General features: G+C 35.5%; 3 protein-coding genes across 6 annotated transcripts; 2 read left to right on the top strand and 1 right to left on the bottom strand.

Moving 5' to 3' along the window:
- The first annotated feature begins 2,376 nt into the window (after positions 1-2,376).
- On the top strand, positions 2,377-7,089 carry kmt5aa (lysine methyltransferase 5Aa). The gene is made up of 7 exons (XM_065262745.2): positions 2,377-2,683; positions 4,527-4,680; positions 4,814-5,012; positions 5,221-5,308; positions 5,396-5,455; positions 5,536-5,726; positions 6,249-7,089. Exons 1-7 carry the CDS (start codon positions 2,675-2,677, stop codon positions 6,457-6,459), a joined length of 912 nt encoding a protein of 303 aa, XP_065118817.1. The 5' UTR covers positions 2,377-2,674; the 3' UTR covers positions 6,460-7,089.
- A 943-nt stretch (positions 7,090-8,032) lies between these two features.
- Positions 8,033-9,538, top strand: snrnp35 (small nuclear ribonucleoprotein 35 (U11/U12)). Its single transcript, XM_065262794.1, has 2 exons — positions 8,033-8,088; positions 8,564-9,538. The coding sequence occupies exon 2, from the start codon at positions 8,564-8,566 to the stop codon at positions 9,323-9,325; it is 762 nt and encodes a 253-aa protein (XP_065118866.1). The 5' UTR covers positions 8,033-8,088; the 3' UTR covers positions 9,326-9,538.
- An 852-nt stretch (positions 9,539-10,390) lies between these two features.
- On the bottom strand, positions 10,391-23,309 carry rilpl1 (Rab interacting lysosomal protein-like 1). 4 transcript variants are annotated; one of them, XM_065262773.2, is made up of 9 exons: positions 22,776-23,309; positions 20,694-20,844; positions 18,127-18,245; positions 17,694-17,939; positions 17,228-17,404; positions 15,646-15,800; positions 14,622-14,726; positions 14,161-14,248; positions 11,364-11,502 (listed from the first exon to the last, which is right to left on the bottom strand). In XM_065262773.2, exons 1-9 carry the CDS (start codon positions 23,061-23,063, stop codon positions 11,497-11,499), a joined length of 1,335 nt encoding a protein of 444 aa, XP_065118845.1. In that variant the 5' UTR covers positions 23,064-23,309; the 3' UTR covers positions 11,364-11,496. The 4 variants fall into 4 exon arrangements, with proteins under 4 accessions (XP_065118830.1, XP_065118835.1, XP_065118854.1 ...); XM_065262758.2 differs by lacking the exon at positions 14,161-14,248 and having other exon boundaries at positions 10,391-11,502; positions 22,776-23,306; XM_065262763.2 differs by lacking the exon at positions 14,161-14,248 and having other exon boundaries at positions 10,391-11,502; positions 17,228-17,374; positions 22,776-23,306.
- Between the last annotated feature and the right edge of the window lie 1,071 nt (positions 23,310-24,380).

The following is a 24,380-nucleotide window of genomic DNA, read 5'->3' as shown; positions in this document are numbered from 1 at the left end:
GACGCAGTGAAAATGGTTTCCTCCGATGACACGTAAAAATGACAGCGCGAAAGACATGTTGGTAAGGTCAAAGAAGCCGAAACGATAAAGGTCAAAACTTGACCTTTTCTTTTTCCCGGAGGTTGAAACTCTACTACATCCAGAAAAATAACAAAACCTTTATTATAAAATCGATTATTTATTTATTTTTATCGTAACTGTGAACATAAAAACAAAGTGCCAGGGGTAAACAGAGTTCAATTTTACAGCATTTGAGAAATACAAATGACACAATGATACAGTTTGAAGGGCTTTGAAGTTACTGGAGTCAGTGAGAGTGTCCAAGTAGGACTTAAGATCCTTACAAAAGCACCTTAAAAATTACATTTGTGTAGAAAGAAATTGCTAAGATAAATAAATGTATAAAAAAAAAATACTGATCCTTTCCACGATTGTCACAATTATGACAACCAAATAAAATAAAACATGGACAACATACATAAATACGTAAATTCTTCCAAAACAGAAAAGATGAAACATAGATTCTTCTTCAGCACCACAAAATGAACACAGCGAGTCAATAAATGGAAACATTTTCTTTAAATAAAATGTAACAAGGTACAAAAGGTGAGGTAATTGATACAAACTTAACCTTATTTGTAATTAAGTATTTAAAGTCCAAACTTTTCTCCATGGCATATTATTAAACAGGCCATTCCAATAGGACACAATATAGGGATATAGATCGTCTCAGATTGAAATAATTTTCTAATTCTTTTGTTGCAACCAGAGCAACTGGATTAAAAACAAATATTCCCAATCATTGTATCAAAAGGAGGCATTCTAGAAACAGTAAGCTGGGATCTGGCTTAGTTTTAGGATTGCACTGCAAAAAATGATTTTCAAGAAAAAAAATTCTTAGTATTTTTGTCTTGTATTCAGTAAAAATATCTAAAAAAGTCTTAAATTAAGATGCATTTTATTCATGAGCAAAACGACCCAAGAAAATAAGTCTAGTTTTTAGACCAAAAATATCAAATTTAAGTGATTTTGTGAATAAAACAAGCAAAAAAAATCTGCCAATGGGATAAGCAATTTTTTCTTGAATTTAGTGTTTTAGAAAATTGTTCAAGATTTTTTGCTTACCCCATTGGCAGATTTTTTTTGCTTGTTTTATGCACAAAATCACTTAAATTTGATAATTTTGGTCTAAAAACTATATTTTCTTGAGTCGTTTTTCTCATCAAGAAAAAGCATCTTAATTTAAGAATTTTTAGATATTTTTACTGAAAACAAGACAAAAATACTAAGAAAATACTTAAATTTACATTTAGTCATTTAGCAGACGCTTTTGTCCAAAGCGACTTACAAGTGAGGTAAACAATAGAAGCAATTATGGCAACATAAGACAGCAATACATAAGTGCACTGGAAATAGTCTGATCAAGTCCAACACAATATACATAGCCAAGGGTATGTTAGTAGGTTTTTTTTTTTTTTTTTTTTTTTTAGATAAAGAGGAAGGTAGATAAAATATAATTTTAAATATAATTTTTTGCAGTGTGTTATGACCCGATCAGAAATGGCATTGCAGCAAACTCTCGCGGGGTAAAATCAGAACAAGGGCTTGGAAAAACTAACCCCTTTATAATAAAATATTTTACTTGAATATGCTTGTAAACTTATTTTATGCCCTCCCTTCTTTTATTTCTTCCCTTCCCTTTCATTTTTTTTTTTATCTTAATGTGATCTTAATTTAAATTCCATGTGCTTTCATATGATGGTTTCTTATGTATGATATCTTATGTAAATTACTGAACTACACTTTGTTTTGTTACTTGTAAGACTTATTTGATGTTGTTTCTTATATTTGTTATTATTGCAATAATAATAAAAAAAACTTTAAGAGCATTATTTATCTAAAAGCATGTGCTCTTTTTTTTACAATTTATTTTTTAAATAATAATAATAGTAACATACAACAACCACCGTAATAGTAATAATAATGACAATAAGCCAATTATTTACAATTATTATTTATTTTTTGTACTTATTCAGTCGAAATCCTCTTCTGTTTTTTTCATAATATAATTATTTTACTTCCTGTTAAATTTAAAGCAAATATTGACGCAATATAGAATGCAAAAAATATACAATTCAAAGGACAACTGTGAAATGCAGAACCAAACAATGAGAAAAACTAGTGTACTAGTCAATCCAGACCCCAGCAGCGTAGTACATCAAGTACCGCGAGAGTGAGCTCAAGTGACTGGCTCTCGCGGTACTGTGTTGTCATAAACCGATTGTTCTGCGCAAATGCATATACACTCGAACACGCCTTTTCTGTGGCGCCTAGCAGGAAGCTTGAGCGGCCTAACAGCCCCATCTTCAGGGCAATTTAAACTCAACTTTCAAACATTATTGGTTATTTAAATGCTCACATGGTCTCTTCCTGTGAATGAGGTAAAAGAGCGAACATGGCGGCGTGAAACTGTACAAACAGGCTCGGATGGAGGAGCGTTTAATTGAGACAGCTCGCACGTGTAATGTTCATTTCTCCTCCGCGAACAAGGAGCTGTTGTGAATGTTTTAGTTCCACGCCGTTTAGAAGAAGAGAAGTGTAGAGGGGAAAACACTAGGTTGGACTAAACCATCGCTTGAAAACAATAAAAGGCTCGAAGAGAAAGTGGGCTGAAATGAACGGGGTAGGTTACACCATTGATTTAGCGACTCTCACGTGTTTGACGTTGAATTACATCAGGTTGTGTTTTATGGCTTTGTTTGCCGGGCTGTTCCACCCAAAACACACCAACTCCACTTGCTTATTTTGGTTCCTGTTTACTAAGTTGTGTAATTTGAGCTGCCATTGTGTGTTTGTTGTATGATGAATCGCACAGTTGTTAGTACAGTCAACGAAGGTGTCACAAAGCAGGTAAAGAACAATGGGCTGAACCGCAACAGCCGCTCGGAGGAGTTTAAAGGCCCGGCGATGTGGGCGTGTTCATTGACTATCAATAACATGATTAAGTTTCATGGGCAACAACATATTAGTTATATTTATTACGAATTTGTCCATGCAAATAAGACAAATATGAAAAGAAATGTGAGTTTAAAAGAATAAATGATCACTTTTGCACCTGCAGTTATTATTTGCATAAATTATTCTTGCCTACTCTCCCATTTCCTGTTTGTGTATTTACAGTGTTAAATGTTTACAGTGTCTGTTGACCGATAGTGGATTTTACCAATACTAAATAAAAACTAAGTTTGCCGATAACCGATTAATCGACTGATAGTTTTTAAAACGGATACTGGATAAAAAAACAAGCATAACACTTAAAGAGAAACTGAAATGTATTACAAAAGTTATAAAACAACAGTACTAAAGCATGAAACTATGCTAAATGAAATGCATGTATAAATAAAATTATATTAATAAGTATTGAAGTAAATACTTCTGTGAAATAGTCTCACTCGTAAAAATGAAATGACATAAATGTATATTATATGTGTAGTCTTGTACTTCATTTGCTTCTGTTTAGGGATGCATAACGATTAATCGCAATTAATCTATAGCAGAATAATTTTTTTTTTTTTACATTATATATGTTTGTGAACTGTGTATAATAACTTTGTATAGATAAATGCAGACACATGCATGTATATATTTAAGAAATGTTTACATGTGTATATACATTTCTATATTTATGTATAATTTATATTATATACATATAAAAATAAATACTTAATATATAGATGTGTATATTTTTTTCTTAAAATTATACATGCATGTGTGCATATTTATATATAAATAATAATTATACACAGTTCACACACATATGATATAAACAAAAACTTTTATTCTGCTATAGATTAATCGTTATGCATCCCTACTTCTCTTTAACACTTAATGATTATCTAATCAAAATAACAAAAGATGTATTGCAGTGATGATAAAAAAGAACTGAATTTTGATCCGTTGGCTATGTTGACGTAGCCGACAGCTGCATATAGTTTGCTTTCTCTCGTTATTAACTTTAAATATGGATATATCATGGATAAAAGTAACCAGCTGGATATAAAATGATGCACATCAATGGTAATAATCATGACATTTACAGCTGAGTTGGATTTATCTGTGTCTATTTTTGTGTAACTGACCGTTTGAGGTACTAATATTAGCGTCCTGTCAGCCTTGACAACAAACTTAGGTTCCTGCTTTTGTTTCTCTGATAATGCAGCATTTATTTAGCAAATTAAATACTTTAAAATTATATGAAGCAAGGGACGCAAATTGGCATGCATTTTTTTGCCGTTAGCCGATTTTTCCACCAATAAACTATCTTTGCCGATTAATCGGCACAACGATTAATCGGCAAAACCGATTAATCGATCTATCTTTAAAATTTAGTTTTATGAAAATTTACTGTAATACAGCAGGAATGGCAATAAACCTGAACTTGACTCATGCCACAACTTTGTGCCATGAGAGATAAATGTATAAATTAATACATAAATCCTCATTTTGTAAAACTGACTGTGTTGCAGGACGTCATATGCAACGGCCATTCGCCATTTCACCACCTTCTAAAACACAGATCAAAGTCACCACATCATGAAGCAATCTCAGTCAAAATCATCAAAGATGGAAAAACGTCAAGACTATTCTGCACGAAAACTGAGCCGCAGAAGAATGGAGAATGTAAGAGAACAAATTTTATGAAAACTTCTGTATGATTAGGATGTATGAGGAAGATATTTCTTAAATATGTCATGTGAGAATCTTTAAACTTGCATTAATAGTTCTGTATAAATACAATCTCTGTGTAATACAGCCAGGAGACCCAATACTGTAAACGGTGAGTTCATCCTCCCAAAGATGGCTGTGAATGAAGATCTGCACAGAGCAGAAGAGCAGACGCACCAACTACACTGTACAGCATCATACATCCACACAAACAGTGACATCACTCGTCCTGACCAGAGGAAAAAAACCTGTCGGAAAATTAATGTCAAGAAGTCCAAACAGCGAAAGTGAGTCAGAGACGAGAAATTTTATTTGCATCTGTTGAATATTGTTTTATTTTTAGAAAAATTATTGTAACACAATATCTTAACCTGTTCTGTGTTTATATATTAGATTAAATACGTAATCAATCTATAATATTTTTATAACTATGTAACTAATTGTTAGTCTAATATGTAGTACTGTATTTAATGCTAATATTGTTTTCCTCTCCAGTTCTGAGATCAAGAGTTCTCAAAACCGTAAGGTTACAGATTACTATCCCATCAGGAGAAGTTCAAGGAAAAGCAAAAGTGAACTTAAGGTAATCCAGAGATGTATGCTTTAAACCGATCAATGAAAGGTTTTCGTATTGGTGTTCGTCTCAAACGTAGCCGTTTTATTTCGACAGGGTGAAGAGAAGCTGCACATAGACATGCTGATTAAAAACGGGATCGAGAACGGAATGATGGTAATTTCAAATGTGCTGAATGAATCTCGGATGAGCGCTACATTGATCTTCATACAAGATCTTCATGTCACTCTTTACAGATCAGGTACATTGAAGGAAAGGGCAGAGGGGTTTTTGCCACCCAGACGTTTCAGAAAGGGCAGTACGTAGTCGAGTATCACGGAGATCTGCTGCAGATTACCGATGCCAAAAAAAGGGAGGCTTTATACGCACAAGATCCAACCACTGGCTGCTACATGTATTACTTCCAATATCTCAGCAAAACATATTGGTAAGTTAAAACGCCACACCCTCATTATTTATTTATTTATCTAGTCTAGACTTGCAGTCTAGTTTTACTTTAGACTGCAAGGTATATCAAAACTCAAAGCTGTAGTGTATTACATGTTGCACTATTTAGCATATCGCATATTATTGCATTGTTCTTCAATATTTTATTTATTTATTTATTTTAATGTTGTCTTTAATGAGGAGCAAATTCTGTAATTCATTAGATATAATTGTTTATTATATGGTTATTATAATAATGTAAATAATAGGGCTGTCAAAATATTAATTGCGATTAATCGCATACAAAATAAAGGTTTGTGTTTGCAATAATATATTTGTGTGTGTAATTATTAAATATATAAATAAAAATATAAATATTTTTTTCTTAAAATTATACATGCATGTGTGCATTTATATATACATAATAATTACACACACAAATATTTTTTATTTTGTATGCGATTAATCAGCCCTAGAATAACAATTGCATTTTAAGCACTCATTTATTTATTTTTCCAAATAGTGTGGATGCTACTAAAGAGTCTGATCGTTTGGGAAGACTTATCAACCACAGTAAAAACGGCAACTGTCAGACCAAACTCCATGACATTAATGGAATACCTCACCTTATCCTCGTGGCCTCCAGAGATATCCAGGAAGGAGAGGAACTCCTTTACGATTACGGTGACAGAAGTAAAGCCTCAATAGAAGCTCACCCCTGGCTAAAACATTAATGGATTTCGGAGGAGGGAAAAACACCTTGTTTCTTAACTAGACCGTTTTTAATGTAATTATTGCCTTAGTAAACAGAGAATGTTATGGGGTAGGATGTTTGTGGGTTTGTTACACAGCGACTCGCAACGCATCAAACACGTTAGATTGCGGTACATATTCAACGTCTCTTTTAAGATATTTATCCTGCTCGATGACATGCTAGTTTCCAGAACATTTCTTTTTGTATATTTTATATATTGGTAGATCAGTGCTTCCAAAGCATGCAGTTATAGTCCAACTTTCTGCATTTTTATAAAGAGTTTTCTTAATCTAATGTGTGGTAGTTAGAGGCTTAGCAATAATTATTTATAATGCCCAAACGTTTATGTTTGAAGCAGAAAGCCAGTGACGCTAAAAGGAGCTAAATTTTAAAGGGTTCAGAAAACTGGAACGTAAAACCAAATTTTGATATTATTTGAAATGTTACCGTTGTACTATGCTGTGTGTTATGTAATAAACCTGAACAAAGCTGTGTCTGTTACACAACATCCAACTGGGTGTTGATGACCAAAAGCTCCACATGAGAGTATCTCAATTAATTTGTCTGAGATGGTAGATGCATTGTTTGAATAAATGATTTTATGCAAGTGCTTCTGTTGTGGTTTTACATGTCTATCTTTGAATATGATTATTGGATTAATCGGCAGACTATTCTGTATGAAATGTGTTTTATTGCCAATAATGACAAGTATCTTTATTTTCTTTATCTTTTTTATTGATAGACCTGCTAATCTAGATATATCTATATAGAGTGTTGTGAGTTGAATGTTAATTACAAATATATATAGTTATAAATGTATAAAAAAAATTTTAACTGTGTGTGTGTATAAGTATTTAAGGATTAATATACAGGCTGACTAAAATTTATTTTGTAGGTAATTTTACGATCAAAGAGAATACACAAAATATGTTTTATAGTAGTAATAACTTTGAATGAAATACTTTTTATTATTAATTTTCACAGTTATTAGTTAATTGTTTAATAAAAGAAGAGATACGCAACAGGCTTGTTTGATTTCGTGCGGCGCTGAAAGATCTGACAGTAGAAAAAAAAAAAGTACTCAAAGTACCGCGAGAAATCAGTTAAAGAAGTCTAATTTCGACTCACTCTCGCGGTACTCTGACGCCATCTGATCCACCTGTCAGTTCTTTCGGCGCTGCATGAAGTCGAACGAACCCAAAAGCTTGGGGAGGGAAATCTAATTCTGTACTTATGTACAATCAGTATTTATTTTCTCTTAACAAGAAATTACTCAGAACATGTACAATTTGCAGGATTTATAATCTTTTCGATGCTTTTAATTTGTGATTTTATTTAATTTGTACAATGATCTCTAATTTTTATTCTGTACTTTTTGTTTTGTTTGATTTGAGCCATGATAATTCTATTTTTCCCTTAGTTTTTTTTCTTATGATCTTACTCATAATTGTTGTTATGTTTTGGTTGTAATAATACAACTACATGTAAAAAAAAAAAAAAACTTGGCGACTGGCGAGGGAAACCAAGTGACGTCATTTCCGCTGGCACGGGCAGAATAACACACGGCCAGTGTTTCCGCACGGAGCGTTTCGGACGCTGCACAGGGAAGGTTTGTTTTGATTCTTTTATATTAAGTTTTTAGAAATTATAAACAGTAAAATGCTTTTGTTATCATTGTAAATATTCTTAAATTCAATAAGACTTTAAAAGAAAATGAGTTAAACGTTATATTGTGAACGCTTTATATTCTCACATGTGAATATTATTAGATGGTTTGGTAACGCATGTAACGTTATTTTAAAACCAGGCTCGTCAACTGTAGTAATAAAAAGCGTGACTCGACGCTGTTTGTACACTTGTATTTGTTTTATTACAGTGGATCCATTGTAATATGGTTTGTTTTCTATTATTAGCTATTTCCAATAGTCATCATGAGAAGTACATTAAAGTATAAAGTATTATACTTTTGGACCCTATTGTAAGATGAAATTGTGCATAAACTTTGATAGATTTTTCTTTCATGTAATCTAGATTTTGTAATCTAGATTTTGTAATCTAATAATGACTCAATTCTCCTCCATCAGATGATGAACGAGTGGAGTCCTGTGGCGAGGGTTTATGATGCCCTCAAAGCAGGCAGTATAGATGGGACAGATGTTGAACCCCATGACAAAGCTGTCTGGAGGGCCATGATGGCCCGCTACAAGCCTAACAAGGGTGTTACCGGTGACCCTCACCTCACACTGTTCGTCTCTCGCCTGAATCCACAGACATCCGAGGAAAAGCTCCAGGAAGTCTTCTCAAAGTTTGGAGACATCCGCAAGGTACGTCTGGTCCGAGACATCGTGACGGGTTTTTCCAAACGCTATGCTTTCGTAGAGTACAAGGAGGAACGTTCGGTGAAGAGAGCTTGGAGAGACGCCAACAAGCTGGTTGTGGATCAGTACGAGGTCTTTGTGGACTTCGAACAGGAGCGCACGCTGCAGGGATGGATCCCACGACGACTCGGAGGGGGTCAAGGCGGCAAGAAAGAATCCGGTCAGCTGAGATTCGGAGGCAGGGACAGACCTTTTAGGAAGCCCATTAATTTGACTTCCATGATGCCTCAGAACAGATCAGCGGATAGGTGGGAAGGGGCCAGCGGGAGAGAGGAGAGGCAGAGGGATGCTGCCCAGGAACAGGACAGGGAACATGGACGGTGGCGGGACAGGAAAAATGATTGGAACGATAGAGGCAACTACAAAGAGAAAAGAGATTACAGACATCACAGGGACAGAAGCAGAGAGAGAGATTTCTACAGAAAGGAAGACAGACGACACAGAGACTCACACAGAGATTATGACTAAACTTGAACACGCTTTTATAACTCCATATGCATTGAAGAACTTTAGTTTGTATTTTGTTTTACAGTTTGTAACCTCTGTTCTCGGTTGAATTCAGATTACAGGAGTAGTTCATCCATGAGTGAAAACTTTTTTTTCCACTCCTATGGCATGCCTGTTATTTCTTTTAGCCGTGGAACAAAGTTTAAGGGATCTTCACACCACTTTTTTTTTTTTTTTACAAAAATGAGTTCCCACAGACCACATCTAACCCACAATGATAAAAATAAAACCCTTTTATGGTGCGTTTATGACATTATCAATGTAAACTGTTAAAAGTAAAGTTCAGCCAAAAATGAAAATGACCCCATGATTTCCCTCACCCTAAAGCCATCCTAGATCTATACGATTATCTTTTTTCAGACAAACACAGTTGGAGTTATAATAGAAAATGTCCTGGCTGTATTCAAAACTTAAATAACTAGTTAATGATGCCCATTCATGAGAGATTGTCTTTCCAGCGTAGGATGTAGCGTACAAGACGTAGTGATTAACGTGGAAGTGCAGAGTGCAAAACGCCAATCAGGAAATAGAAATCTAAAATGGGGATTTAAAAGAAAATGTAGGAGAATATCAATAAAATTCAGAGCTATATTTAAGTTTGTAAAGTTTTAAATATTGATATTTTCTTACACTTAAGACTTTTGTGAAAGATGGATGGACTTTTGCGCTTCAAATCAAAAGCACCATTTACTCCATTATGGAGCTTGGAACCGCCAGGAAATTTTCTAATATAACTTTGATCGAGTTCATCTGAAAAAAGATAATTATATACATCAATAATGGCTTGACGGTGAGTAAATAATGGGGTAATTTTCATTTTTGAGTGAACTATACCTTTAAGGGTTTTTGTTCCACAGAAAGTAAAAATGTGTACAATCCAAATATGGAATGACATGAGAGTGAAAAATTACAAATTTTCACTTTTGGGTGAACTACATTACATTTAAAATTTAAATAAATGTTTAAAAATACATTTGTAATGAAAGAAGTCTCACATGATCATTCAATTTCAAGGACTTGGCAATACATGGTATAAAATATTTTAATACAGAATGAGATGAGTTAATGTTCATAATCCTTCACAACAATCCAGTTAAGATGTTTCTCTTTTAACAGTAAAACAGCTTTGTGTGTGTGACTAATACAGTTTACTTTCTAAAGTTTGTCTTCATTTTAAATGGTTTACTCATCGAAATACAAGGTCAACAATTGAAATAAGGACCACGTGAGTTTCTAGCTTACAAAGCTGCCTTAAAAACACACGGTTCTTCACACACAGTCAGCATTTTCATGCTCTGCTGAAAGGATCTATTATTGCTAATGAAAGCACCATTCAAGCAATGCATAACAGCTGGTGAATGACGCGTCCTTCGCAGTAAACTATGGATTATTAATATAGTTCTGCATAAATGCAATGCAGACATAATGCAAATTAACTTTGTTTCTTGATTTCATTGTTCAAAGTAAAGTTCTGACCTTTTCAAACAGAAAGTTAAATTATGTGTTCTTCTTAAATGCTGCCAGACAGTTACTTCTGAAACAATCATTGAAATACTTTGTGTGCCAAAAATAAGTGCAATTTCGAGTTTTAAACACCTTCTCATTTATACAATCGCTGGTTTGGGCATAATTATTAAAAATTAAAAACTGACTTTCAGTCACAAACGTCATTCACGTTCTCTATCCATTATTTCATTTATAATTCAATTTATATTCAAAATAGGTATTTATCTAATCTAATGAAGGCAACTTTAAACTTCACAACCGCCTGAAATCGATTTTCACATCATCTACTTACAGTAACTCAGTAAAAATAAAACCTCTAACAAAATAGGCACATAAGTTCTCTTAAAGTATCTTTGGGTGGCTACAAGAGTCAAGATGGATCAATAACTTCTCTTCCGTCTCATTGGCTGACAGATGTGCAGTGAAGGTTGACCGTCGAAGGAAGTGTAACAGTGGCACATGATGCAGGTTAGACGTGAAGCGTGTGTGTTTGTTACATGTGCTGTAATGCTTCTTGGGCCTGTTCTGTGTAAACGTCTTCTTTCCCGGCCCACGAGCCGAAGCCGCCGTCCACCTGACCCGCCCTCCTCTGCAATCCTCCTCTGCTTTTATCCCGCGAGAAGAAGCTAAACCTAAACGCAAGACAGGATAGTTTTTATTGTTTTTGGATGCTTGTGCAATTAATAAACTAAACTAAATGATCTACAATAAGCAGTTACTATGCATAAATCAAGCCATACATAATAAACTACAAAACCCTCTAAGTGCATCTGACATGCTATTTTTGTCAAATATGTTCCCTGAAGTTTAGGTTCAGTAATTCCACTTTAATGAAAATGTTATTATTAGTCAGTAATTAAAATGTCTTATTTTCACAAATATCACTTTTGCTGCAAAACTCTAAGTGCATAAGTCAAAATCCTACTGTATTCGATAAACCTCCTTTAGGGGGTAAAAAAGATGTATGTGTGCCGGCAATCATCCAAAAAAAAATGTGGCTTTTAATGGATTCTGGCAATAAACCGGTATTCCTGATAGACCTGAGGTTGGGATTAAACCAATTTGAAGCTTAACTATTTGATGAACGTATAATATGTGCATTCGGCTTATATCATTATCTCTTTTTTGATGGAGGTTGAGTTTAGTGGCTTTTGCATATGAGCTCTTCAAATGTTTCATATGCTTTCTGTTGAAGGTATTGTTAGACTTTAAACACAGTATAGCAAACAACAATAATATAACCATTTTACATTATACAGTACGGTGCAAAAGTTTTAGGCCACGACGCCACAAATAGATTGTTTTACCTATTGGTATAATGACCATATATTACATATATAATCTCAATCTCTTTATTATAATTTTCTGTTTGTATAATAAAGAGAGTGAAAAATAAATATGGATGGCCATTAAAACTTAAAGCTGGTCATGGTCTAAAGACTTTTGCACAATACTGTGAAAAAAAAGATTTGTTTACGCTAGAAAAGCTACCGAGCCCCTAAGGTGACATTGGAGTAAAAAGATCAAAAGTTTAGCTTCACGTGCTCGCGCAAAACTAAACTTAAAAAAAAATTCTGAACATGAAGGTTTCACGTGAGCACATGAAACTAAATTTATTTAATTTTTGCTCCATGTCCCCTTAGGGGCTCCGTAAAATGCATTAACTACAAGCGAATAAAATGCTAACACGTGTAAAAAATACCACACATTTTTTTTACCCCAAATCAAAAGATACGGACAAACAAAAGAAATGAATAAAGACCATTTTTGTATCAAACTCAACTGTATACGTTTTGCTTGCCAAGTGTTTGTCATTTCACTCTTTTTTAACACAATTTAGGTCATATAAGGGGGTCGTTCACATTTCACATCATCTGCATGCGCAACTTCATGATTTTGAATTCCTCAAATAGGGAGCGACTTGGTTGCAACAAAAGTTTAAAGCTTTCCAGAAAATGTTTTTCTTAAAAATTGTAAAGGTACAATATATTACTCTGCTATCAATCAAAAAAAACTTTCAAACTTCATTTGTTGTCTTTTTATCACTTTTCAAATATTGGTACGCTTCTTCAAAAATACAAAATTCTGAGCAAAAAGCTGAAAATGTTTGCCCTAAGGGGTTGCATAAGTTGGGTAAGAGCCACCTGGTGGATAATAGCGGAAATACAGATTGCCGTAAAAACTCGTTATTGGCAGGGAAGTGTTTTGTGGCAGGGAAAGGGTTAACTCAGCTTTACCCTTTACCTATCAACATTGTATCATGTAAACACTACCGGCATAACAATTCAAAAAGTATCAGTACTAAATAGTAGTCAAAATTACATTTCCTATTAGGGCTGTCACAATTATAAAATAATCGTCTCATAGCGATTGTTTGACCCCATCTTAATGATTTCAGATCACCACAATTATTGCACATCTCTCTAAAAAACACAAGGGGGAGCTGCAGCGCCTGTATAAATGAGACAGTATCAGATTACTTTTAAATATGTGCTATGTGTATGAAAACTTACTGCCAGATAAACCTTGCAAAAGATTTAATTTAAATAATCACAACAATGTGTGAAAATAATTTCATGAACAAACAAAAAATGTATGAGAATTAAATGTCAAAGCAATAAAACAGGCAATTAATCGTCATAATTGTCGCAATTTATTAGACAAATAACTGTCAGCCAAAATTCTTATTTCTGTTAATGCACTTAAATGTCCATACTTAATTATAACAAAATAAGTACATACTTTAAAGGCTCAGTAGGCGAATTGGGACGCAGTGACTGTATAATTCTGCATCAACTCAAGATGGAGGAAAAACTGATCATAGCTGTACAAGGATACCCAGAGCTGTACCATTATTTTTGAGACAAAATGCATAGAGACGCATAATTGAATCTATAAAGAGTGCGGCTTATGGTTGCTTAGCAACGGCAGACGCTACAGGAGCGCAATTTAGAAAGAAGGAGGACACCGGTTTAGACGCGAAATGTAAACGACCCCTAAAAGCATCCTTCATCTATAAATCACTCAAACGTGTTATGAAACAATGTTATATATAATCTGTTATCATACAACACAAGCGTTAGAGTGAGTAAGTGTTTGATTCTGACTGGCTGATTCCAACAAGTCTCCAGTTGATTGGTCACACAGATAGCCCCACAATCAGCCAATCAGAATGAGCGTTTTACGATCAGTGGCTTAAAAGAGGAAGGTGAGATGTGGGGTCATGCAGCTCTATCACATGCGAGGTGTTAAAACAGCAAAGATCATGGTGAACCACCAAAAGGTCGTACAAGGGAAATAAGTCGTCTGATTGGCTGTAAAGTGGGGTCATCTGGAATCAACCCAGCCGCCACCATCGGCATAATGGCTGTGAAGATCCTGTTACAAAGAGACACGGATACGGATGAGGAAAGGAGACAGAGGAACCAAGGAATATTGGCCAGAAAACTGCCTAGTCAACATATTTAGTCATATTTTTAGAGTTACTGCACACATCCAATACGAAACCATATCCAAACAGCAGGCAGTAAAATCTGCTTCCTTAAGTTCATAACAAACATCATAGTTTCATGCCAACTGAAATGAAAATAATGTGCGAAACAGCCAGATTGTAAATGCTTGAAAGGATGTCATTTGGTAGGACAGTGACCTAGACTTTATGAGATAGACTGACGAAGACTCAGATATGGTTTTAGTGCCAGATTTCTCCCCTCAGTAGGTATTATGTGTTTGTGTAAATGTTTGTACGTACAGTCGTTTAATGCCAGACTCGGGCTGAATGCTGGAGCGAGAGCTCGGCCGAAGAGTCAGTGATGGGTCTGGCATGGGGGGACCTGATTCCTCTTCCTGTTCTTCACTATAAATCAGATGAGAATATGAATAACACTTAAATAAAAATGTTTTATACTAATGTAGGAACACTTGATTGAAGCCATTTTTCATGACATAAAGGGCCAGATTTACTAAACAGGGCAAATTACGGTAAGAACACAAGTGCCGATGGGAGTGGAAATTTCCTGACAAGGCACATGTTAAAGACAGGCGCAATATCTCATTTGCAAAATGACTAATGCAATTTAAGAAATGCATTTTGGGTGCTAAATATTGGCAGTAAACTGACAAGTGCAAACTTTAGTAAGGGGACATTTCACAAGACTTTTTTAAGAAGTCAAATAAATCTTTGGTGTCCCCAGAGCACATATGTAAAGTTTTAGTTCAAAATATCATATACATCATTTATTATATCATGTTAAAATTGACACTTTGTAGGTGTGAGCAAAAATGTGCCGTTTTTGGATGTGTCCTTTCAAATGCAAATGAGCTGATCTCTGCACTAAATGGCAGTGCTGTGGTTGGATAGTGCAGATTAAGGGCGGTATTATCCCCTTCTGACATCACAAGGGGAGCCAAATATAAATGTCCTATTTTTTACATGCTTGCATAGAATGGTTTACCAAAACTAAGTTACTGGGTTGATCCTTTTCAAATTTTCTAGGTTGATAGAAGCACTGGGGACCCAATTATAGCACTTAAACATGGAAAAAGTCAGATTTTCATGATATGTCCCCTTTAAATACTCTCATCTCATAACATTTAAAAAGAAAAACAAATGCATATGCAATAAGGTCAGTCGCAAAAAACAACTGCGTGCTTTTAGTAAATCCTGACAGAAGTTTTTTAAGGCTAAAAGATGGTTTCCGCTGGTGCAAGGTGTAAGTAAATCTGGCCTAAAATATGTAAATGAATAAAAAAACACACAAAAGAAGCTAGCAGACCTTTTGTAATACGCCATTTCTTCTTGCAGCATAAAGACTTTAGCTTTCAACTCATTTCTCTCATGCAGGACGTCCCGCAGCTCCTGCAGGGTGAATCGTGGCCGGTTCGGATCTTTTGCCTCGATCGTGGACGTGTCGTCATCACATATCGCCTCCTGGTGGATGGCAGGAACATTAGTCAGTAACTCTTTCAATAAAATTACACAATAAAATACATCAGGCTTGTGTGCAACAAAGACACAAAAACAACTCAAACATTATTTCAGTCTAAAAAGATTAACATTACATGTAATTGACATTATTACACAGCTCCTTGGAATACTTCATTCTGATTGGCCAGTCACGACATATTCCCATATAACTAAAACTAATAACACATGGTAACCCAGATGCTGCAAATCATTTTGTACTGTTTAATATTAAAGGTGCAATGTGTAGATTTTAGCGACATCTAGCAGTGAGATTGTGAATTGCAACCAATGGCTCAGTCCACCATTCACTGAAACACGTAGAGAAGCTACGATAGCTGCCACAGGACAAACATGTTGTTGTTTCAGACAAAACACAGTAGTGACAAAACAAGCTCTGTAGAGCAGTTTGTCTGTTAAGTGCTACTGTAGAAACATGGTGGCACAAAATGGCGACTTCCATGTAAGGGGACCCGCGGTGTATGTACGTAAAAATGGCAAATTTTTAGCTAATAAACACATAATAGTACATTACGAAAGGTGTTTATTCACCACTGATAAAATAGTTATGTATATAATGTATAGCATTTCTGTCATAAGATCCTTCTAAATGTTACACACTGCACCTTTAAACAAAAATGACGTTTTTTATAAATATTACAAATGATTAAATCAAATAGCTTGTTTGTGATATTTGAACATCTTATCTTAAAACCGAATATAAACGTGTTTTCCTCGCGGAAGTTTTGCATTCTTAAAAAAAAATTAGCAATTAAAGTATTTCAAATCAACAAGTAATGTTCCTAACTTACTAATGAGATAAATAGCCGTGAAATAAGCGGGATAATGTACAGGCAACTGCCTGCCGGTTGTTATCGCGAAATAACCCCTTTAGTGTGATACAAGACCCTCTGCTTTTCATCGATTATCCCCGGCTGCCTGTACATTATCCCTTACATAAACCACCCACAACAAACACATATTTAGATGTACTTAAAGATCAAAGGATCATCAAACCAAACCATTTCACGAGGTCTATCAAACATTCACTTTAGCAATGTGAGGGCCATAATGTTTTAGTTATAGTGATTACAGTAAATATTTACAATGCTTGTTGGCTTGAATCTCTTTATTACCGACTAAGATCATACAAAAGTTAACATTTAATCCAATCACAAGGTGAGCATTACACTACAAACCGGATGAACAGTCAAGTTAATGAAACCATGCAAAACCGCACACATATCCTAAATGAAGCACCTGACTTTGTCCACCAAACACAGGCACAGGTTCATCATTTCCTAAACAAGCACCGAGACGTGCAGATGCAGATATGGGTCACAATATTAGTTTAGACTCCATGCTATCATTAGAAGCTCCCCCTGAAGGGTTACCCAGAGAAACATGGCATCTTCATCATCATCATCTTCTTCTTCTTCACTTTCATCTGTTGGGGGCTGTCGGGCCCCTGTGACAGGGGTGATACTGATGGGACCTTCCTCCATCTCCATACCCCCAGCGAGGAGCTCAGAAGCTAAATCCTGAGCCCAGACGGCAGTCACTTTACTCAACTGCAGTTACAAAGATGTGAACCAAAGCTGGACCAAAACTTACTTCATCTCATCTCATTATATTTTTATATCAATCATTGTACACAACACAACTGACTTTTATAGTCTAGTGTCCTCATGTTTGTTTTCTCTATGACTCACAGACACCAACATGTGAACAATCACATTTACTTCCCATATTCATTCAGAAAAAATTAAAAATGACCTCACTGGATTCGTATTCATCCACCAGCTCCTGAACAGCTTGAGGTTTTCATAAATCAAACAACATGGATTTATATTCAGGTACCTGTGCAGGTGATGGTGGTGCTACAGGTTCTTCAGTCTCGGCGTTTGTCTTTCCGTGTTCCTTGAGTCGCTCTTTAAGACGTCCCACCTCCTGTCGAAGGTTACCCAGTTCCTGCTGTCGTGCCTGAGCAGACGCCTCCAGCTCCACCTTCTGCTCGATCAGACCTTTACCCTGAGCCTCCACCACCGTGATCTTATGCCGCAGGTCATGGTTGATCTTCATCAATCGGTTCAACTGCTGCTGGAGCTGAAGCACGTCATAGACATGAATATCAGACACATGCAATGGCATTTTTTATGAGATTTTCTGTAAAGATTGCACAAGATGATACGTGAGGTCTTCAGCTGTGGTGGTTGAAGGATTTTACCAAAAGAAATACAGTATTTCTTCTCACCAACAACATAACCAGAGAGAATTAACTGTGGTGTCTTACTGCTTCAACGTCTTCATTCCTCAGCGTCAGCTCACGATCTTTAGCGCGGATCTCATCTCTCTGTTTATCTACAACTTCCTTCAGCTTCTTCATCACTTGCCGCTCCCTCTCGGTCATGCCTGCCATCATCAACCAGAAATACAGTGACATGAGGGCTGGGGGATATTCATATCTCAGTCATTTTGGGATGAATTATGCAAAAGAAATGCATAATAAATATATCTGTGTTTTCGGCAGAGTGCAATAAATGTTTGCATGCAAGTCAAAGATGAGAGATTTCAAGATTACTTTTATTAAAGCAGCTTTTGGATAAATATTAAATTTTAAAGGGTTTTACTTCCTTTTTGAAAATATACAGCTGGATAACATGCAAGCTGGTTGGAAAGCTTACATCTGACCCAAGTGTACATTTCTGATGGAGCTTCTGTTGCAAAGGACATACCGATATGGGCGATAATGAAAATAATATTTTCCCCAATGGAATACAGAATTATATATTGCCAAAAAGCGATATATACCCCACAGTTTTAAGTCGCATATTCAAATATAAGCCATGTTAAATGGGACATATGAGACTTTTAAGATGTTAAATAAATCTTTGGTGTACCTAGAGTACGTAGGTGAAGCTCAAAATAGATCATTTATTATAGCATGTTTTAAATGCAAATGAGCGAATAAAATGCAAACACTGATCACCATAATGATGGATTGTTGAAATTGAACCTCAAATGTGCTGTCAATTATTTTTCTCTCTTTTTTTCTGCACTAAATGGCAGTGTTGTAGTTGGATAGTGCAGATTAAGGGGCGGTATTATTCTAATAAAATCCCTTTTTGACATCACAAGGGGAGCCAAATTTCAAATACTGATCACCATAATGGTGGTTTGTTAAAATTAAAATTCAATTGTGCTGTCAATTATTTGCATTCTCTCTCTTTCTCTGCACTAAATGGCAGGGCCGTGGTTGGATAGTGCAGATTAAAGGGCGGTATTATTCTAATAAAATCCCTTTTTGACATCACAAGGGGAGACACATTTCAAATACTGATCACCATAATGGTGGTTTGTTAAAATTAAAATTCAATTGTGCTGTCAATTATTTTCATTCTCTCTCTTTCTCTGCACTAAATGGCAGTGTCGTGGTTATAAAGTGCAGATTAAGAGGCGGTATTATTCTAATAAGATCCCCTTTTGACCTCACAAGGGGAGCTACTTTTCAAATACTGATCACCATAAGGGTGATTTGTTAAAACTGAAACTCAATTGTGCTGTCAATTATTTTCCTTCTCTCTCTCTCTCTCTCTCTCTCTCTCTCTTTCTCAAATGGCAGTGTTGTAGTTCTATAGTGCAGATTAAGGGGTGGTATTATTATAATAAGATCCCCTTGTGACATCACAAGGGAAGCCTTATTTCAAAGACCTATTTTTTCACATGCTTGCAGAGAATGGTTTACCAAAACTAAATTACTGGGTTGATCTTTTTCACATTTTCTAGGTTGATAAAAGCACTGGGGACCCAATTATAGCACTTAAACAAGGGAAAAGTCAGATTTGAATGTTATTTCCCCTAAAACAAATAAGATTGCACTAAGTTTGTTTAGCGTGGGAGGATGTAAGTAAGGACAGCCATATGAAGTATGACAGACAGCAAAATAACTGGCCATGTTACTGCTCCTAAAATAGATATAGTTTCATGTGGAGCGTCTGGAGCACAACCAATGACACACTTAACGTTCGTCACTGACCTAAAAATATAATGATAGGCTTAACACGTCGCCTGTCTTAATGGAATATAAATGTGGCTTTAAATACAACTACAGGTCTTTTAGCACAAAATATATTCGATTTACAAAGCAAATAAAGTGTGCAAACTGTATACAGGACGGATGAGTGATGGAATGGCAGGAATATTTCAAGATTTTACTCGGCATTGACAGCTGCTTTGGAGTGTTTATGTAAACATCTGATAGTGAATTGGACTCGTCCCGCAGATCCAGAGAGGACTGAGGGTGAACTGTTCTGGTTAGCTACGGCCCGTGCACGTGAGCACGAGCGTGCCAGAGGAACTGTAGGGTCTCTGTGTCACCCAGGCTGTGTTTCTAATGCAGTAATACACCGGACCCATCTTTACTCAAACACAGAAGAGACGCTTTGTGTGGTGCCGTTCAATGTTTGCGCTGAAAGAATGTGAATTCCTACGAGTGGGATCACGTGTGTTGTCTTTGTACCCGGTGGAGGAATGCTGGGAAAGCACAGCTGAAATGCATACTACACACTCAGGAAAAAAGGCCAAAAGTGATGTCACTTGGGCAGTCCCCTTTAGAAAGATCCTAACATGATGTGCTATTTGGATACAGATGGTACAAATATGAACTCATTAAGTGTTACATTTTTAAAAGGGTACCCTGATTTTTTTTAACCTTTTTTCCGGCAGTGTACATGGTGAATATTATGCAATACTATCATACAGCTATGCATGGTACATAAAGCATCTAAAATCAATCAATTTTGCTGTAAAATCTAAATGCTTTTCTTTAGATGCCCGACACAACGTTTCTTTCTTCGCTACCTTCCTGTTTCTGTATATCTTCATCTGTCATGGGACTCTCTTTGATGGACAGGTTGTTGAGCAGCGCCTTGTTTTCTTCCTGCAGCTGGGCGATCTGAGACAACAAATCCTGCGCTTCACCTCTCCAGACGTCCTCCACCAACTCCAGCTCCTGTTCAGAGACACAGAAACACTCATAAATATATGCATGAGTGTGTATTTAACCAAAGGACATTCACTGGAGTTACATCATGTAAATGCACAAAGCAGAAGCATAATTATAACCACACCAAAGGACAAACCTTTCCGCACCTGCATTTGGCAAAAGTTAAGCTATCAATTTTATCAGTATGCATGTACTCTCGTGGGTTTGATATATTAATATAGTAATCATTTACACTGCAATAATTATTTAAGAAAAACAATTCTTAGTATTTTTGTCTTGTTTTCAGTAAAAATATCAATTGTTTTTTAAATTAAGATGCTTTTTCTTCATGAGCAAAACGACCCAAGAAAATAAATTGTGTTTTTACACCAAAAATATCAAATTTAAGTGATTTTGTGCATAAAACAAGCAAAAAAAATCTGCCAATGGCGTAAGCAAAAAAATATTTTCTTAAACACTAAATTAAAGACAAATTCAAGAAACATTTGCTTACCCCATTGGCAGATTTCTTTGCTTGTTTTATGCACAAAATCACCTAAATTTTATATTTTTGGTCTAAAAACTAGACTTATTTTTAGTGCTGCCTCACGATTAGTCGCGACTAATCATTTGCAGAATAAAAAAGTTTTTGTGTACATGATATAAGTGGGTGTACCGTATAATAATTATGTATAAATACACAAACACATGTATATAATTAAGAAACATTTGCATGTGTATATACATGTTTATATTTAAATATATTTTATATTATATATAAATATTTATTATAGAAATATATATATTTTTTTAATTATACATGTATGTGTGTGTATTTTTATATACATAATTATTATACACAGTAGGCTACGCACACACATATGTAAACAAAATTGTTTATTCTGCAAACGATTAGTCGCGACTAATCGTGAGGCAGCACTACTTATTTTCTTGGGTTAGTTTTGCTTATCAAGAAAAAACATCTTAATTTAAGAATTTGTAGATTTTTTACTGAAAACAAGACAAAAATACTAAAAAAATGTTTTCTTGACAATACATTTTTGCAGTGTAGTAGTACCATGGTAAGCGTTTTGCTTTCCAGGAATGGGTTGACTCCGCTAAGGTTTCCAGTGGATTGTGATTTTCATGGTATGCATTAGGGTTTTTTTTTAAACTGTGGGTCGGGACCCATATTGGGTCACACAATGAGATTAGGTGGGTCGCGCAAAATCACTTGGTTGTTGTAGTAATGACACAAAACAGTTTTGTCCTATTAATGACAATTAATGGCAATGGTTTTGATATCAGGTCTTTTGGGAGTGCAATTCAATTTACATTCTACCCTACTAAAAAATCCAGCTAAGACCAGAATAAGCTGTTGAGCAGCTGGTCTCCCAGCTTGGTTTTGCCAGTGAAGCAAGCTATGTGTTTTGGTCACTTTTTAAGCTGGTCTAGCTCGACTGGTCAGCAGCTTGACCAGCTTTGCCAGGCTGGGAGGACCAGCTTAAACCAGCTACCAGTTTATGCTGGATTTTTCAGTAGGGAAAGCATCCTCCTGGTATTCCAAAACTTCTCCGGCTGGATATTAATAATGTTTTTTCTTATTCATCCAAAACCATGATATATTAATATGGCAATTATTCAGTACCATGGTAAATATTAAAGTACCACAGTATTGTCATGTGACTCATATCACGTGGTACTGTTTTGTAAAGGATATATCAGGACTGGATATGAACTCAGATATTCAGGGCTCGAATCAGACAGGAACTTCCTCACGCGCCGCTTTTTGTCCTTCGCTGGGAAACAATGTAACAACTTGAGCCGCGCGATGTAACATTCCCTCTGACGTCATCGGTCCAGTAACTCAAACATTACACTCACGTGACACTTTATTTAGGCGTTTAATGCCCTGTAAACCGATACAGAACTGTTGTTCAAATAAAATGCCTCAGCACCTTTTTATGTTTCCTTTCCTTCTCCATACGGTCGATCCGCTCCACTCGGAGCCGGTCCAGTTCCAGACGCAATTCCTCGGTTTCGGGACTGATGCTGTTCCGGCTCACCAGAACCTCCAGGATCTCCAGAACCCGGACGACTTTGGGCATGAGGCGGGACAGAGCCTCGCATCCATACTGATCAATAATCCGCTCGAACTCCTGACCCACCACTGCGGCGATGTCATACACATCCATCACGGTCAGATCCGCCACGTTCTTCTCAAGCGCCGAACCGAAATCTTCCATGGTTCGTCCCTCAAGTTCCTGTGCTTGTAAACTTTCCCTTTGTACCTTTCAGTATCAAATCGGATGGGCAGAGATCTTTAAAAACCCGGTAATGTCACTCCGTCAAGGTTAAAAGCCATTTTGGGGATATTTTTAGGCCGAACTGGACCGAAATAAGAGTTGTCCCATTGCGGTTCGGTTTCCCTGCCCTTATGTATTCTTCAGAAGCGCTTCTGATCTACTGCGCATGTCAGGAGCTGTGACAGATGATGGCGCTCTCTGAATCACTGTCATACATCTCTGTTTACTAGTAGTTATCCTAATTTAACTCTGGTGGTTGTAGTAAAAACAAAAGGAAAAAAAATGTAAAATAATAATTTTCCCATTTCAATAATTTGGGCTACGGTTAACTATGATTTCTGTGTGAAACAAACTTTGATGTGTGATTGTTTTGGAAAGTATTTGTCTACACGTTTCCTAAAGACATCTGACCCTGAATGTCATGATAATTAACATTTACAGCAAAATACCACAAATTAAAAAAATAAAAACGGAGCATTTTTATAATTTTACCAAAATATTACATTATCCGATTTAATTAGCCCATTAAATTAGATCAGAGGTCTTCAACTTTCAGATTTGAACTTGGGAACCTTTATTTTATTCAAGTTCAAACTTTTATTATTGATGAAAGATCAGAAGTGCTGCTTTAAAATAAAATGAGAAATCAATTTAATAATAAAAAAGTAAATAAAACATCTTTAAAATAACAAATTAGTAGACATATTTAAAACTGTTTTCTAAATTCATCTTTTAAAATGTAGTTAAATAGATCAATATCTGTGAATTAAATAATATTTTTTTAATTGAAAAATAAATAGACAATTTTAAAACATAGATAAATAAAAATAAATTAATTAATAAATCATTTAAATGGCCATTTTCAAATACCATTTTATGCTCTCTTTTTGTAATTGCTTTTCTATATCCACCTCTCAAAACTGGTAAAATACAGGGTAGCCTATTAATGCTTTTTTATTATTATTAGCCTATAAATGCATTTATTTTTTTTCAAAAAAAAAAATATTATATTAAATTCAAATATTTAGAGGACCCCTCGTAATACAACCAGGGTTCCCTAAGGGGCCCTGGACCCCCAGTGAATACCCATGGATTAGATTTTTCACAAAAAACAGAATTGTGAAGATGCCTGTGAAATTCAATGCACTTACTGCCAAATGAATAAGTAAATAATACCGAGGTTCAAATGACAAAAACATTAAGAACTCCTCTAGAATAGATGATAACATCAATATGTTTAATCTTAAGGTTTTTTAT

This window comes from Paramisgurnus dabryanus, chromosome 10 (genome assembly GCF_030506205.2).
Source record: "Paramisgurnus dabryanus chromosome 10, PD_genome_1.1, whole genome shotgun sequence".
Lineage (NCBI taxonomy): Eukaryota > Metazoa > Chordata > Actinopteri > Cypriniformes > Cobitidae > Paramisgurnus > Paramisgurnus dabryanus.
Note: the sequence above shows the minus strand (reverse complement) of the source record. Positions and strands in the feature narration are given on the sequence as shown.